The 17806-nt window shown below is 36.9% G+C and overlaps 1 protein-coding gene across 2 annotated transcripts in view; it reads left to right on the top strand.

Moving 5' to 3' along the window:
* Positions 1-17806, top strand: part of Shrm (shroom) — a 91548-nt gene that overhangs the window by 67700 nt on the left and 6042 nt on the right. For both annotated transcript variants that reach the window (XM_088031207.1, XM_088031208.1), the window contains exon 5: positions 256-1473. In XM_088031207.1, coding sequence (XP_087887333.1) covers positions 256-1473 — 1218 coding nt within the window. The remainder of the gene's footprint in view (positions 1-255; positions 1474-17806) is intronic.

Genomic DNA, 17806 nt, shown 5'->3' on the forward strand with positions numbered 1-17806 from the left:
ATGGCATTTCTATAAGTTATAAATTTTCTTGCTTTGGGTGTGAATCTTTACTTGAAGACAACATATGTAATTATTTTTTGCTTAATTAATTAGACTACTTGTTTCCATTAACTGTAAAGTTCTTTGCTTGGCGATTGCAATTAGAATACACATAAATTAAAACCACTCTAGTGGAAAACTCGGTACAGGTAGTACTGTTATAAAATACTTTAAACATTGAAAATATATAAAAATAACTTTTTTTTTTGTCTTCAGGTTGTCGTCGATGTCGATGAACGCCGTCTTGTCAGTAGCAGATAGAATAAGCGAACTCGAAAAGCAACATAAATACTCATACTTAGATCCAGATAAGCGCCACAAAGTTCCTGACCCAACCCTGAAAGCCATCCAAAAGAAAGCCCTCCTCTCATACTACGAAAGACACCAAAACCCGGGCAAAAGCAACTCCTGGCGCTCCGAACCTCAGCTAGTACACCAACAGCCAGCACCAGTTGCCATCCCTCAACCCCCGCCAAGAGTGAAAGTTCAACTTCCAAGCAGACGAGCATCTTCAGCGTCGGATTACGCCTCTGGAAACAATTCGAAACGAAGCAGTTTGGCATCAAATCGTGAATCTAAAACCACCGACTGTATAAGCAAGCCGTCGGTTAAACACCAATACAGCAATTCTTGTGGGAGTTTGTCGACGGATTTGTTGGGTCCCATCATCGTCGGGCCGTCGATTTCAGTGGATGATTGGGTGCCTGATAATCCTCCAGCGATTCCTCCGAAGAATCCGCATTTGAGAACTGCGTTCCCTGATCTTTTCAATCAGCGACTGCCGAGTCCGGATCTTCCGCCGCCTTCGCCACCGACGGTTTTAGAGGACGAAGTTTTTAATAATGATGATCCTCTTCCTCCTCCTCCGCCGGAATGTGATGAATGGCACCAAGAGTTTAATGATAGACTGAAAGAGAACCAAGTTGCCGGTCCTCAAGTTCAAAAAAGCAAGTCGCCAATTAAACAAACCGTTGGTTTGCCCGAACAAAGACAGAACAGTGTTAGATCATCGATTAAGACTCGACCTGGAGGTCATATCATCCAGCAAGTTAGCAGTAAGCCGTATCATGGAGGGTCGAAGCCTGAGCAGATTCTAGGCTTCCCTAACCAACAGACTTATGCAGAAAGGTCAAATACCAAGTACCCAACAACGCAGAAACTTGTACTAAATGGTAATGTGGCAATAAGTCAGAAAGTATCAAATGGATCAGATCAGTACCGAGCTGAACCTCTACGACCTCATCATAAAGAAGACATGAAGCGACCACAACGGGCTTCCATTGCTGAGAGTCCCACGAAAGACGTCCCTCCGCCTCTTCAACCCAGGCAAGCTAGAGTCAACCAGAGCATGAGAGGGAGAATTTCGCATGTCGTCACTTCTAGAAGTTCGCCAGCAAAAGAGGAGAGACTAAGAGAAATTAGGTCACAGTCATTGTAAGTACAATTTTACATTTACATCATAATTAAGTAATAGGGATCATGCTGAGTTGCGGCGTATAATTAGATCGATAAAACACATAATTAACTTGCTGATTTTTTAGTGCTGATTACATTGTTTTCTTAAAGACATTAAAATGTTACATATACCCAATCAATGCTCCAGACAATAATTGTGAATGTTGATTACAACGTGCGATAAAAGTTGCGGTTTTTTGTAGTTTGTGGAGCCGAAATGCATGTTGGGTTGCCTATACAAAGTTGAACCAATGCTACAAGTTCAGCTTCAGAGTTTACACCAAATACTTATTACATCATAATTTTATATTACCTGCTGTGTTTAGTTACGCGTTGTTAAGTTCCTCTCGTTTTCATAATCTGTTATTACGTTATTACAGAACACTTACCATAGATTTTATTTATGGACAGAAACTGATTTAAGAGAGAATATCGTTGTTCCGTGCTAAACTTATTTTCTTCGAGATTCTTTATGATCATGTATTTTGATTTGGTTAAAATTCTCAGTTTATATAACTTATTGGACCCCCAAGTGATTGAATTATTGTTAATTAAATGACTGTGAGAAAACGCGTATTATCTAATCGTGGCCGTTTGTATAGAATTTCCAGTTTATAGCGTTAATCTTTAAATTACTGCTAATATTTCTAGCAGGTAATTTCCAATACCACAGCCATAAATAACCCATCAAAAATATCACGTCAGCTGTTAAACTGCACCTTGTGCAATCAGTTGTGCACTAGACCTCAAATTATTGCACTTGAAAACCGAGATCTCGTGAAAGAGATTTCTTTGATACTCAGCCAACGATTTTAATGATGGGACAGTACTCATGACTTGTTCAATTAAATACCGCGATAGCTGAAGAAATTACCAACTTGGCGATCGGCCCCAAGATTAGATTCGCCTTTCATCTGTTCGTCACCCACGCTTTACCTCCACAGTATCATCAACTTTCAGTAATTTATCGATTCGTGGTCTCCAATTGTTCACTTTTGACCGTTACAGATCAGCGAAACCATAATAGAAGTGACATCAACGTCTCAACGGTCACGCGAAGTTAAAACTCGACCGTTGTTTTAACCGTAATTTCGGGATTTTCGGAGGATTTGAACTTCCACGTGGTTCCAGTCGCGCTCCACGTGCATTTCCGGTGGAACCATCGCTTAATAACACACTAATTACGATATCTGAGCAGGTTATCGTCCCCGGATTTTTCCGGGGCGAATGTCAAGGTTGCATCTGTTCCAGAGAGAGAATAGAAAGTTTTTTCGTTGCTCCAGCGATCTATGAATTTATGCAAAGATGCCGTTAATGTGGATTTTACACAGTTGAAGTAAGATCGTTATGCTAAATTAGGCTCTTATATAACACTGTCGTTTCCTCGAGCAATTCGAGAGAGATTATCTCAATTTTAATTTAGACAATGTAAGGAGCTGTGCGGTTCACCTGCGGACTTAACGAGCGAAAATTTTTAATCAAAATCGCCGTAAAAATCCAATTTCGTGGCGTTTACTGCTAAATTAACGGCACTAATGAAATGTTATCATGTCGCACATATCGTCAAATAACGGATATGAAAATAATGGGATAATGGAGGAATAATTTTATTCCTTGAAGTATTATTGGTACAATTGTACCGGTTCTATATGAACATGTAACGAGAATATAATTGACAAGGAAATGTATTCTAGGTTACCAGGTGCTGAATGCTATTTTTTACCAAATTTTAGAGATTTACAATGACCATGATTGACTTTAATAAGGGAAAAGTACATTCTCTTATATAACGGATTATCTCAAATTTCACAAAGAAGAAATTGGTGTGGTTGTAGGCGTTGCAATCGTATCGAGAAAGCATTGTGTTAATTTAAGTTTCAACCTCAGAACAAAATTCAAGTCATTTCGCGTCATTTTCCTCGTTGAATTTGGATAAGTTATGTAACGCCATTCTTCAAACGACCTTTCCGTATCAAGATAATTTATGTTCTCAGTGTCCTCAAATAAAGAAAAAATATGTTAATTTAGAATCCCTCCATTTACATACAATATAATATGGCAAAACGCTAACGCAACTGTCGTGGAACTCGAGACAGTTATTTGAGATTTTTTTTTGAAAAAAACAGTATTACCTTGACATGGCGTGAAGAGATAATAAATTATCGCCGTGTCAAGGGCTTTGTTTTCTACAAAAATGGGTTATTAATTTAATGTAGGGACCACCTACTCTAATTGGTCATGAGGCGCTGAAAAAATCAATCTCAAATCGTGGAAAAATGACCATGGTCAATAAATATGGAGGAATAATAATTATTGCACGCTTATCCTTGAGAAGTACCAGGGCGGATTATAAATGACTTAATGCCATCATTGTCTACAAAGAACTTGTAGCAATGGCGTAAAAATGGAAATTAATGGGCACGGACGAGGTAGGTACGTAGTAAGTTATTAATTTCATGGTAAAAATTGGGATTGGGGGTTGGGGAGAGAAGGGAAATGCGTGTGCGAATTTGATTATCCACCCATAAAAAATCGCTCTTGAGATAAAAAATCGCTCTTGAGATTTTTTTTTTCGATTATTAATTTTTTCTTTCAGATTTCTTTCTTGTTGTGTTCTTTTTTTCTTTATTTTTGGATTCTAAAGTTTTTATCTATTTTGAGTCCAGATATTTTCGAAAATACAGAAGAATAAAGAAGAAGATAAATATAAACAATTATGTGGATGTTGTGGGTTTTGAGTGAAATTTTCTTCTTTTCTCTTTCCCAAGAATAATTTATTTCTACAATCAACGAAATAGGAAGCAATCTTGCACAATCCTTCAAACTTCAATTTCCACTTAGCACTTTCGATCTTTTCCAGTAAAACGGTGTAATTTTTCGTTTATGATAGGCAAATGATTATAATTAAGAGATGAGCGGAAACTGCAGTGAAAAACACTATTAACTCGGTTGTTACTTTTAATTGAGCGTATGTGAACAATTAGGAACTTTTGGCTGCAAAGTATGCACGATTATATTAGCAATTATCTCTAGAAAGCACATGTGCCTCGTCAAATTTTTGTTTTGCTCATAATTTTCTAATGATAGTTTGTAGTTTTGGAAGAGCGGCAATTGCAAACGCCGGATGACCCGGATTAACCTTTTAATTCAACACGGAGCAAGAGTTCTTTGCCAACAAATGTAAAAATGTTTTAATTAGTCATGTCTTGATCAGTTGATTCTACTTCCTTTGTTAAGTCGGTTTGCGCAATAGTGGCAACAAAATATTTGGTTGACGCATCTACCTGTATCTTACCTACACAAAGATAAACATGTTAATTGTTGCCCTCTTTATTGTTCCAGCGGTGAGTTGTCTTTTATCAGCTCATGCATGTAATTAGAACCAACTTTAAAACAAATACCGTAATGCCATTCAAGGTCATCAATGTTTTTTCAACGAATTGTTGCGAAACGAAGAGGAAACGAACATTTTATTGAGATCATCAGACGATTAAATTAATCAGACCGTATCCGAATTGTCGTCAATCAGTGACTAAAAAGATCTTGCATATCTTTAGAGGAAATTGTACAGTCTGCAGTGGTTGCAACGAATTGCGTTTCGTTTCCTTTGTCTTACGTTCTTCACTCGAGCGTTGCTGCCGCTTCCCTCTTTCTTCGCGTTGTGGCAACGGCCTGCAATTACGTGTTAACTTCTTTCATTAATATTCAACGACTCCCTCGAGGGAGGACGCCATTGTTGGCACCGGTGTCGTCCTCAAGGCCGTACGAAATTTCATTGAAATTCATACCGGAGAGATTTGTGGCACGTGGTTTTGATGGTGGTAAAAGAGGATGGCGACCTTGGCGGATGTTCGGTTTTATTGTTGATGGGTTTTTGTAACAATGGGATCAACACAGACTACAAATGGGGTCAGCAGCTTTCACGGCGTACGCCAAAGCCCCTTCGCAGGGCCGGACTGAAAAAAAAAGTAATCATCCTTTTAATTTTCCTTCTTTATTTTACATTGTGTTATCAAAGTTTTATAAGAGGAGTAGCTTTAGATATACAGTAGACGCTCGATAATTTGAAACTCAATATAGTGTGATTCAAATAATCGAGAGAAAGAGAAGCATAAATTTAAAAAATGAGGGTTTAAAGGGAAACAGACAATAGTTAGAATAACCAAACCAATCAGAGAAGAAAGCAAAAAATCTACTAACTCTACTTTGACGAAATATCGTAAAATTTATGTTTTGTAAGCTATTAATTCTTCCGGTAAAACATTTATGGTACGACAAAACTTCCAAAAACCTATTATTAAAAGACATAACTAAAAAAATTGTAAAATCTGATTTTAAAGCTGCAATGGAATTTTTTAGAATGGTTTGTTTTGAAGTTTTCTGTTTTTCCTGTACGCCCACGCGAGGGACTTCAAACTAACGAGAGTTCGGGAGGAAAAAATTCAAATTAAAGAGTGTTGACGGGAAAAAAGTTCTCGATTTTACTTCAAATTAATGAATTTTTTTAATTAGTCGAGAGAAATCGATGATGGGACCTGCAAAAACTTCAAATTATCGAGAGTCTACTGGACTTCAGTTTTGGAGTCTGGTGACCAGGAAGGAGTGAGGTTGATTATTCCTGCAGTCCGACCCTGTGAAGGTCTTGTATTACCTCAATGCAACGCCAGATGCAGCGTGGCACTGCACATCTGCTCTCAATAATAAAACAGACCCTCTTTGAAGTCTGCCTGATTAAATTAACCTAGAACGACATACACTTTTAGTATTGTTAGGTCAAGACTACAAGCCTCTTATTATTTAACAGTGTGATGAGCCTCCGGTAAAACAAATTTTTTTATCACACTCTATTTACATATTCCATCCGTAACAAGCACCTGTTGTTTTGTGACCCAGCAGGTACCCCAAGAGTTTCGTTTGGTCGCGAAGGGAATACAGATATTTTTAGATCGTTTACCTGGCCTAATCTACTATCAAACAAACGTTTTTTGTTTTAGTTAACGAGAAAAGTTCGCGACCTGGAGCTATACCACCACAAGATGATAATCTTAATTTGCAAGTCCTGTAAAGTTACTTGCAGGATCATAATTCATACGCGCGTTTTTGCTCCGTGGACGTTTATCACTGCAAACTCGATATTTGAGGTGTGTTTTGCGTATACAGGGTGTCGCAAGAGGCTAGTTGTATCAGAAAGATCACTCATAACTTATCCAGCTTTTTCCCTCCCGAGGAGCTACCATAAACGCGATAATGTCCAACTTACCGTTACTAGATTAATAATTTAGCAATTCGTTTTAGTTATGTGTGTCGAAACAGAGATAATGAAACTTTTTCCGAATCAATGACAATATCTTTCGCAATAAACCGCGTTTACACAGTCAAATTAATCGAGCAGAAACTCAAAATTTCTCATTACCAAAGACGAGACATTAGCGAGCCCACATGAACGTAACCCGTTTCTAATTATACCCTGTAAAAACAAGGAAGGTTTTTTCTCCTGCATTTTTATTGCGCCGACCTCGTATGTCCTTCATTTTATTTACTGTACATTGCGTGCTTTTGATGCAAAAGTGATAGTTCACTAGAAGAAATTTAATTGCGCGTAACTGACAAAAAGTCTTATCTTCATTTCCTTTACTTTGTTCCTGCGGTGCATTTTCGGTTTTCGACCCACTTTATCGGCGGATGCGGAAAAAGTTTTTGGTCTAAATACGTTCCTAAATGCTCCAACGCGCAGAAAATCAAAATTCGAAAATCTGCAGACCTATTTTCCGCCGAAGTGCCTCATTGGGAAATTTTGGTCTAATACGTTTATAAATGCTGCGACACACCTCAACTGTAATTATTTCGAATGAGAATAATCATATTACCGTTACGACTTTGACAAGGACGAAGAAACTGAAGTAGCCGCTGCAGTAATTTTTAGCATGGAGATTCAAAAATATTGTCTACTGTTAGTTCTAATTACCAAAAGTAGTTCTATTTGTAGCTGTTGACAAAACGCATCCTCTTTGGCAACGACAATACCGCGATAATTTTTAGAAAGGTGACGCAAATGATCTTTGATTGTCATAGCGCCTGACCTAGTTGTTACATCATCGAAGATGAGGGCACACCCTAAAAGAGTTCAATCAAACCCTTGTCGTAACTCTCTCAATCAGACTCGTTACTTTTGACCACTGAAGGTTACTTTCGTGCTTGGTAATATTTAAAACGAAAGTATTTTATTTTGAAGGGTACCGTGGGTTGTATTTCTTTGCACGCTGATAAAGATCATTTTTCTTGTCGTGAGTTGGACTATTTACAGAGGCACGATGGGTTCTTCATGAGCCGTCGCAATATAGTTGATGGTGCGCAAGCATTCCATTTTGTTCTTGTTTTCTAACACAGTCGCTGCGTTGTCGTTGCGGACAGGAAATAATCTATATGTGTAATAAAGTACGTAAACACGAAACGCGATCAAATTGAGGTTTTGCATCAAAAGATTAAAAATCCGCGTTATTAAATTACGATGCTGGTATATTTAAATGTCCTTGTTAAAATAGTCGAAGATTAGGCGGTAGATAGGTCTGGAGATCGAGGCGGTGATAGTCACCCTTATAATTACATCGCCACGAAAAAAGGAAGAGAAATCGATCTCTGCAATAAATAAGCGTTGGGAAAAAATCGAAAACTTCCCTTTGCATATACAATTATTCTAATCTGCACCTGCACGAATACTAAATCAACCATCAGAAGAGTAATTATTGGACTGGCGATTAGTAGATTAATATGGAGAAGAGGGTCGCTGGCCCTGATGAGAAATCTTTATGGTTCAATAGGGAATTTAACACGTTTGCAATAATTACATGCATTAGCTAACTGAAAGTCATAAAAATATTTTTCAACGAGTTTAAATAGATGAGCATCATTCCTGCCCAAGAATGCCATTACATTAGATGAAATGGTAAAAACCGCAAACTCTGTAATTACTTAAATAAGAAATTCAAGGAAACTTAAAAACGCTAATGTAATTTATTTTATTGTCTGGAATTTCGTCACCGTGCGACTTGTGTTTGGTTCCACCGTTACGAATTTTGAAAGCACGATTTTTTGGGCTGAAGTAGGATGGCTATTAACAACGAAAAGAATTCAGTGTCACTATCACACCTTATACAGACAATAAACACAAAGTATTATTATAATACAAACACTTCGTAGAAATCCGCCAAAGTTATGTGGACAGATATGTAAATATCTCCTTAATTTATTATATACTTAGAAAGTTATTTAATTCTCATTTCATTGCTAGGATAACTAATTCTTTTTCCTCTCAATACGCACGTAAAGTATTTCCTCTCCATCATTCTTTACGACATCCAGATGGTGAAGTTCGCCGGTTACAAAAATCAGGGAAAGGTTTGACTTTCTTTGTAAATCCGAATTGTTAACAGAGTCCGGAGTTCATCTTCCGGGTTAGGACCGTGTCAAATCATACAGTAGTAATCATCTAATTCGCCCACTCATTAGAACTAGAGTAGCGGTAATGTTATCTGAAGATCTGGGTAATTTTTAAAGAGCCATACTGAAGTGTTATATATGACATAGTTCTTGATGATGATATCTTTAAATTGGATTTTTTAATTATGGTTAGCGTGAGAAAATTCCACGTGAAGAGATCGTCCAACAATTAAATTGATTCAGAAGAACTGCTAATTTAGTTTTCAGTCGGTGAAGTTTGACGTGAAAAACTGTTGGCTTTGAAATTGTAGGTGAAAGACTGTTTTTTCCGGAGTTTTTAATCCAAATGAAAAATATTGAAAATTACAAAACAACAAATTTATAGAATTTCTAAATGCATCAGACAATATAAATTTAAGATCATTATGTATTTGATGATTGTACAGTTTAATGACTCGAAATTTTAGAATAACAAATATTATTGAAGCTTTCTCGCGAGTTAATAATCGAGAGTTTACATTTTTTTAAATTAATTGCTCTTTGAAATATAGAAAATATACTTAAAATGGATTCAGCAATGTTTGGAGACTCAAAAGGACATATTTTTCAGATATTAAACAAATAATTATACTCGATAGATTTTTTTCGTTAATTTTCCAATTTTTTGGGATTCGGACTATCGATTCTATAATTTAGCGAATTTCTTAAAAAATCTTCAGTTGATGTTTTTCTTATTTTTGGAGCAAACTTAAGTTATCGGCCCTCATTGCCAAATCCGGACTCAAAATACACGCACAACAACAAATAACTGAGTTATGACCAAGTAAAGTTGTATGGTTTTTATTTTTTTAATTTTTAATGCTCAATATCTTTGAAACCACGACAAATAGAAAGATGCGGTTGTCGTCATAGTTTTTCTCGCGTTTTTGTTGCTTAGAATCTGTTCTCAGATATGCAAAATTCGATGGTGAATTTTTTCGAAAAAAAAAATCCGACACAACCGATGAAAATTTTTGAATTTTTTTTTTTGCCGGCATTTGTAAACTATATGATCTACCGATCTGAGATTTGGCCAGTTGATAGATCTCGAGCTGCTCTTTCGATTGATGTAGAACTCAAAAGTAACAAACGACTTTTTTGTCTTAAAAAAAGTCCCTAAAAATCAACCCTTCTGAAAACCTATTTTGGTCAATACATATATCGTTTATTTGGGAAGCAGAATTTTTTTTTACGCCATTGCCAAACAATTTTAATTGTCTTATACGTAAATAAGGATCCCCACTGTCAAAATTTCTAAATTTTAGCGTAGTGTAAGAGCAAAAACCCTCCGCTTCGCTTTTTAAAGGGCTCGCTGCTCTGATTCCTTTGGCAGCGCGGCTCCTCCATCCACCAGTAAAGTACCTCGCCTCCCTTTCACTACACCTCCAGGTCATTTCTTCATCTTCTTCTGCAACATAGTCACGCCGGCGCCCCATCTTCGTCGAGTGGGAGGACGCGAATGTTTCGCAGGTAAACTGTAACCGCTCCAGCAGTTGACAGCCGAAGTTCAAACGGTTAGCATGCGAACGAAACACCTCGTAACCGTTCGTTCCAAACACCAAACAGTGCGAGTGCTCACGTGATTTTTTCGGTAAAATTGACTGTTGTGTTTCCCAGGATGGTGTTCGGGAGTACCAACAAATTTCGGATTAGAAGGTATTTTGGTGGTAGTGGTCATTTATCTGACATTGTTGATGTATCGTCGAAAAGAAAGTTAAGCACTTTTACCCGCATCATCATATGGAGAATGCAACGAGAGAAATCTATAAATTCTGATCGAGTGCGGATTTTGCTTTATCTAAACACATGACGTTGGGATAATCTCTTATCTGGGTGATAGTGGAAGGTGGCAGTTTTGTCCAAAAGCTTTGTTTGGCTTTTTGACAGAATTGTTTTCGGGTGTCAATACCATTAACTGCATGCCTTTTTTTAGTTGTTTCCATACCCGTACGCCTTGTTGCTACACTTCTAGCCCCATTTTATCCTTTCTGGGGTCACTAACCTCTAGGACTAACTATTCTTTTAAGTAAGTACCTTACCGCTTTTCTCTAATTTCTCCAGAATTTCTCCACTTCCTTGGTCCGTTTTTACCAATTAAGAAAGCAGCGTGTCATTAGGACGACACTTGACAAAATTGATATCCATCGCCGATTTCTTTGACCAATTTTTGACATTTAACATCTCAGCACGGGGTAAACGAGAGTTTTCGTTTCCTGTAATTATCTGCAGTTTGATAGCTCGTGGCCATCGTTAAATGCCTATTTAGTATCCTCTCCACATGTAGTCCACTAATTAACATCTTTTGTTCTGTCCGCGAAAGAGGAAAAACTGACGGTTTTGTAATGCCTGTTTGACGCGATCTTTTAACTGTAGATTAACAGTTTAACAGTTTCCGTCAAGTAAATTTCACGTAAAAAGAATGAGGAAGCCGTAGATAATGCTAATGTAAACAAAAAGTTTTTACTCGGATCGTTGATTAGATAAAGTTGAAAGATCTTTAACTTCAAGCGAGATAAGTGCAAGAAAATGCGCATTTGCATCGCTCGCGAACACGATCTCCATAAACTAAGAAGTTCGAAAGACGTGGAATTTTAGAAACACACTCTAAAATTACTTTGAGGAAGTCTTGGATGATGCAAATGTGAGTTTTTACCGGATCGGTGATCAGATAAAGGCCCATCAAGTCGACGGTAATTAGACAAAGCTCCCGGATCGTCCACGAGTGTAAGAAAACGCATTTGCATTTCCTGCTAATTATAGAACGTAAATGATTTTAGTTATTTTCTTCCAGGCGTGATCTATCAGTGAAATTGGCAACGCAGTCATTTAAATTCTTCCAACATTTTATTGCCAATTTCTGTCGGAGTTTCTTACTTTTCTTCTACTCATAAAAACTAATTATAAAACACATCAATTTCGCTGAAAGGTTAAGTTACCACGTGGGTGACAACGAATTTAGTTATTGAAAGTAAAGATTTTGTGACTTTCAAGATATGGAATCTTGTAACTAACTCTCTTCCGCTCGGTCACTCGGCGCTTCATATTTTCATATTTACATTAAAATGTAACCAATATCCCGTGTAGTTTATAATCCATAGCAATGCGGAAGTTATTAGTGCTAAGTTATATGATCATGCGAATTCGCTTTTCATCGGGTTTGTGATCACTGATCAACCACCGACAGTTGATGATCCGGAAAGAAACAAGGCCTTTGTTATTAACCTAGAATGACAGCTACGCGACGTACTTGGTAATTAACAGTTTGGTAGAACAGTTAGTTTCACCAGAACTCGACGTTTTTGGCGTACTGATCCGAATTACTTTGTCGTGGGAGTAAGAAATCGATGTGCGATTATTTCCAAAGGACGGTAATGTTACGGTACAAGACACCCGATTATAAACAGATCAGTGAAAGCGCATATAGGCGTTACGTAATCGTAATGCCTGTTACTGTTTCTCACATACATTTAATAACATTTTTAGACAAGCTAATTGATGTGGGTTACCTTATTTGTGCGTATTTCATTCACCGGATCTTGAGTTACGACTGCAGGTGCTTTTTACAAAGCTCAACGGTTCGTTTTCGAAAAATTCTTCTGAGACAATGAAGATGAAGAAACTAATTGAATATGAGAGGTCCGTTATGATGTCATCAAATTATATTGCCTGTTAATATCGTCGTAACCAACAGTTATATGTTTATTACATCTCTTTGGTAATGATTGATCTGACAAAAAGGTACAAGAGTGTCACCTGTAAAAAAAATTCTCCTATAAAATTTTAGAGAGCTAAGGAAAGTGTGACTGATACTAAGAATGGAATAAATCTTTATGTAGCTCTAAATTTTATTAACCGCAAATTACGATGCCAAGTGTTAATTTTCGTGTAATTAGCAATATTATTGTAATCACCTGAATGTTTTATTGCTTACATAACAATTTAATAGATTTCTCTTGAAAGGTTTCATTTGATATACGTACCTAACTTTTTGTGTGTCTAACATAACAAACATTCCAAATATTTCGTAAAGTAGTTGCCAAGTCTAATCTTATCAACTATTAATTAATCATACTTTAGCTTAGAGATAATAAAACTTTGTGTTAGGAGCAATTTAAATTAAAAGAGATGAACCCGAGAGCACGGTTTAATGCCTTTGTTGAAGAATTTAGTTAAAATTAATTAACGCAAACGCTGAAAGGTCTTTGAGGGAAGTAGTGCTTGAGAGGCACTCCATAAAGTTTGGAATTTGCTACGTGTTATATGACTTTCAGTTAAAATTAATTATCACTAGCCAACAAGGTTTTGTACTAAACTAGGAAGTCGTACCCAAAGTGGAATTGCCTCCCTGAAGTCTTGAGAAACGTTTTTAGGTTCTATTGCATAGATATTTGTTTTGTTTAGTTTTCAAATTAATGTAAAATATTAATTACTCGGCTCTATAAATTTTACTACGTCTTATGCAAGGCCTGTGCTTTGTTCTTGCACAAAAATGTGTCCCCGTGACCTGAAGGGTTAACTGTAATAATTTAAATTAAGAAAAGATTCTTGCGAATTTTTTAGTTGCACATTTTCACAATATTTTATGTAATGGTCACGTAAGTGGATTCTTTTATTCTGTTACTAATTTTATTAACTTTTGCCCGGGGCTAGGTCACTACTGTTGTATAATAACAGACCTCAAATGGTGCCACCAATGTCGCTTTTATTGATTTAACTGAATAATAAAATGCAGCCGGTATTTAAAATTCAGTATTTCGTAAAATTAAATACTTCTCTCATGCAACGCCATGCTAATTTATATTTTATTTTTCCTTTTCTCTTGTTTATCTGGGTCATTTTTTATTTTCATTAGTGATTAGCTGCGAGGATATTTTTATGGATCAGGAAGCTTCTGTTTTGAATATGCATGCAGATTTTTAGTGTATCACTCTTCAGGTGAATTCTATAAGAAATCATTCGAAAATGAGGGGAAATCATTAGGGCATCAGGGGCGATCGACAGGAAATCTAGGTAAATCAGACAAAATCACAAGGAACTAAGGGAAGCTTAGACAAAATCACAAGGAAATTAGGGGAGGTCGAACAAAATAAATCAGGTAAAGTTAGACGAAATCGCAAGAAAATAAGGCGAGGTTGGACGAAATCGCGAGAAAATCAGGGAAGTTACACGAAATCACAAGGAAATAAGGGGAGGTTGGACAAAATCACAAAGGAAATCAGGGGAAGTTAGACGAAATAACAAGGAAATAAGTAGAGATTGGACGAAATCGCCAGGAAATCCTTGGAAAGTGGAGAAGTCAGGTGTATGCTATTTTTGAGGAGTAATAATCCCTGGGGTCAGATTTTGATGTCTAAATCCCTAGCAGTGACAGGATTTTTTCAACCTTGCCCACTTCCACGTCTAAAATGTAATTTAGAGAAAAGTGCTGTGTAACATTGTTATTACCCGCCAACATCGCATTATCTAAATAAGCACAAAAGACAGTGAGTGTCCTTGTTTTGCACAAATAACAATCTTGAGTAAGATCAGTTATTCATGTCAATACTTCCTGAACATAAGTGCTCTTTTAATGTCCATTACTCTGGAATAAATAATGTAATGTGCATACATTGAATTATTTTTAATTAAGAAAATGTAATCGCTTTTTGTGTGCTTCTTATTCTGCGGAACTTTCATTCTTTCTTGTTTTTCTGAAAAGGAATTAATTTCATTGTCACAGCGACTTTCTTTGCCCCATAGATAATAACAGTAGTAAATTCTTCTTCAGTCCATTAGAGAGTTTGATTGCATTAATGAGACGTGACGTTATCAAAACATGACAGATTTTGGCGGAAATACGTCGCGTTTAGCCTAAATTTGCAGACGACTTACACAATTAGCTTGACATTGTTGTCGTCGGAATACTAAGTGGCAACAACCATCAGCAATGTTTGTCATTTTGTCGGTGCTCAAACGCCCTAGAAAGGTGAATGACTGAACATGTTGTGAATTTTTTCACTGCTATCAGCTACTTAACTGGAAGTGTTATACCTTGATAATAGCCAAGGCTTTAGTGGCACACCCACCCAATCGAATTTGCGATAATTGTTTCATAAAAATGTTTTATCAGACAACGAACTTGAAAGAATTCGTCGTTGCGCAACAAAGAAGCGTGGACCGAAGAAGATTTATTTTCGGTCGTTGCGAGAAAGTTGTTCGTGGGTCATCATTTGATGACTTAGATTAGGCGTTAATAAAATATTAATAATAGTTCTAATAGGATTTTCATAACAAGAGCGATGATGGTAATCTGTGGCGAAAGTCGAGTCAAAGGTGACCGAAAGAATAAAATTAAAAACTGGTTAAAACGTATCAGGAAGCTATTTACCAACCTATTTCATTTGATTGCTCACATTGTCATATTTATGCGCGGATATCCCTTCGTAACGTCAAGAATACTTTATGGCACTCATTTGGTATTCATTGGAAATCTCCTCGCAACACACTTAATCTAGGTCCTTCTGTGTTCGCACGAGTTGGCTTCAAAATTTTATTTTCCGCGCTTCTGTTCGCTTATGAATAATGGATATTTTTACTCTTACTAATCAGCATCTTCACTTTTTAAAAATAAACGTTAATTACATCAGACGTGGAGTGGAACCCACTCGTGATTTAAGTGCGTTTCAACCTCTTCAAAATAATCACACGTTAATCAGAAAATAACTGAGTCGTGAGGTTTTAGACACCAAAGACAAAACTAATGAATGATGTGCTCGGAAATTCGGTGCTCAGCAGGAGCAGACATCTGTTGAAATCCTACAAGAAGGTCATTTATTTCATTCTAATAAAGGGACGACGACAGGATTTGTTGCTTTCGAATTTTTACAACGCTATAAAGAAATGCGGCGCCGGATTTTGTGGACTGGTAGTGATTAATTTGAAACTCGTTAATTGTGGGCACGCATTTTATTTGCTCCATATTAGGTACAAAACTATAATTTCCATAAAATGGTCAGTGGTTGCGTATAGAAAGTCTCGAATCGAACATTTGTTTGATATTATACGCTCGACCACAGAGTCATTTCTGTTTTAATTAATCAGTAGCAGATCATGACTGTTTTAATGAACTCATGCTGCGTTACAGTGCTGCACATTTTCCCCGTGATTAAAATAGGTGGATCTCTTCAGCGTGTTAAGAATCTAGTGAAATTCGCACCGCAATGTTACGACCACAAATCCAATTAAATCGCTACCTGATATTCAGAAGTCGTCGCATTTTAAATTAAAACGTGTCAGGTAATTTCTCCGGTATATTATATTTCACTCAACCTTAATTAAAAGACATTGTTCAGCGATCTTCTCAAGCCACAGAGATGCGGTTAAAACAATGGCTTTGAAAAAAATAGAGAGATGCGATGGTGAAATAATGGAGCATTGAATTTTGTGGAAGTGAAACGTGTGTATTCCACCCCTGACGCGTGATCGACCCACCCTTGTAGGAATTAAGGGCGACCAGGTGTGTCGATGCATTAACGATTTCCGTTGCAGCTGCATTTCCAGTTCTGCGTCTATTTTTGCCTAATTGAATTATATTAATTTAATTGAAACAAACTGTATAAATACGAATGATTTTAACTAGGAGATCGCGTGATGGCCTCAACATTTCAATTCCAAGTGTAAGTATTCAATTATTGATGGTGTTAATGACTGATAATTGTCATTTGCGCGGCTGGCTTTGTGACGTAATTTGGCACGAGTATAAACCTCAATTTATTTTATTATTCGGACGAACCAGCGTATATTTCTAGTTACTATTTACTAAAGATATGCGGTATTTTGATTTAAAAATCTATTTTGGTCACTTTGTGATTCAGTCGTTTCAGTGGCGGCGTATGATGCGATTCATTGTCGCGATTTTATTTCAAGTGATTGATTTTAGTGCCAACGATGAATATCACGATCTGTTGCTTCAAGTTCAAAATACGGCAAGTATTCCAGTAAAACTAGTCGAGCTTGTCTGGTTAGATAACCAGTTGAAATTTCATAAAGAGATTGCAGTCTCCAAATATGTGGAATAATAAGTAAACATCTTCCAGCCTTGAACTAAATTTGTCAAGTGAGCATTTGCTCGTTTATTTTTGCACATTTTGAAAAAATTCTGATCGAGTTTTTGCAGTGAATAGCACGCGATTTTCCCTTGCAGGAAATAAATTGCTCCGGTCCAGGAATGAAACATGAGAAGTAAAACTCGTTGCAACAAAACTAACTCATGCACGTCACCCGTAATTAGTGTTTAATGTAAATTAAAATGAATAATTCCCCCAGATAAGTTAATTAATTATTCCTATATTGATACGACACATTGTCGATAACGCCTAACGGTGTCCCGAGGTTGCCTTCTTATTAATCACCCCAGTTGATAACGTTTTTTTCCATCCTTTCACAAAAGTGAAAAGCGATTAAGTTGTTGGAAATAAAACAATAGCATTGATGGGCTATAGAAAGAGTCACAAACTTCCGCGAGCACTTTCGTCACCAATTTTTCGAGCATACAGTGAATGACATGGTTCACGTCCATTGTTATGGTGCACGACTCGAATGTTATTATACAATTTACTTTATAGCTTTGTCAGTACTCTGACTACAATCATAATAACGGGCACGAAAAGTTTAGTACGCGTTGGTGTAATTCCGAGGGAAAAAGATTGGGTGGAACGGAGACCTTTAGTCTGAAATGTTCTTTAGGCGCGTTCGATTTTTCATGGGAAGAATTGGGACTTTCTTATGACACAATAATGAACCACAAATACCACAAGGATTAGGAATCATTGATGACTTAATTAATGACATAATCGTG

Source organism: Gnatocerus cornutus, chromosome 2 (assembly GCF_029298725.1).
Source record: "Gnatocerus cornutus isolate USDA-ARS CGAHR chromosome 2, icGnaCorn1.1, whole genome shotgun sequence".
NCBI lineage: Eukaryota > Metazoa > Arthropoda > Insecta > Coleoptera > Tenebrionidae > Gnatocerus > Gnatocerus cornutus.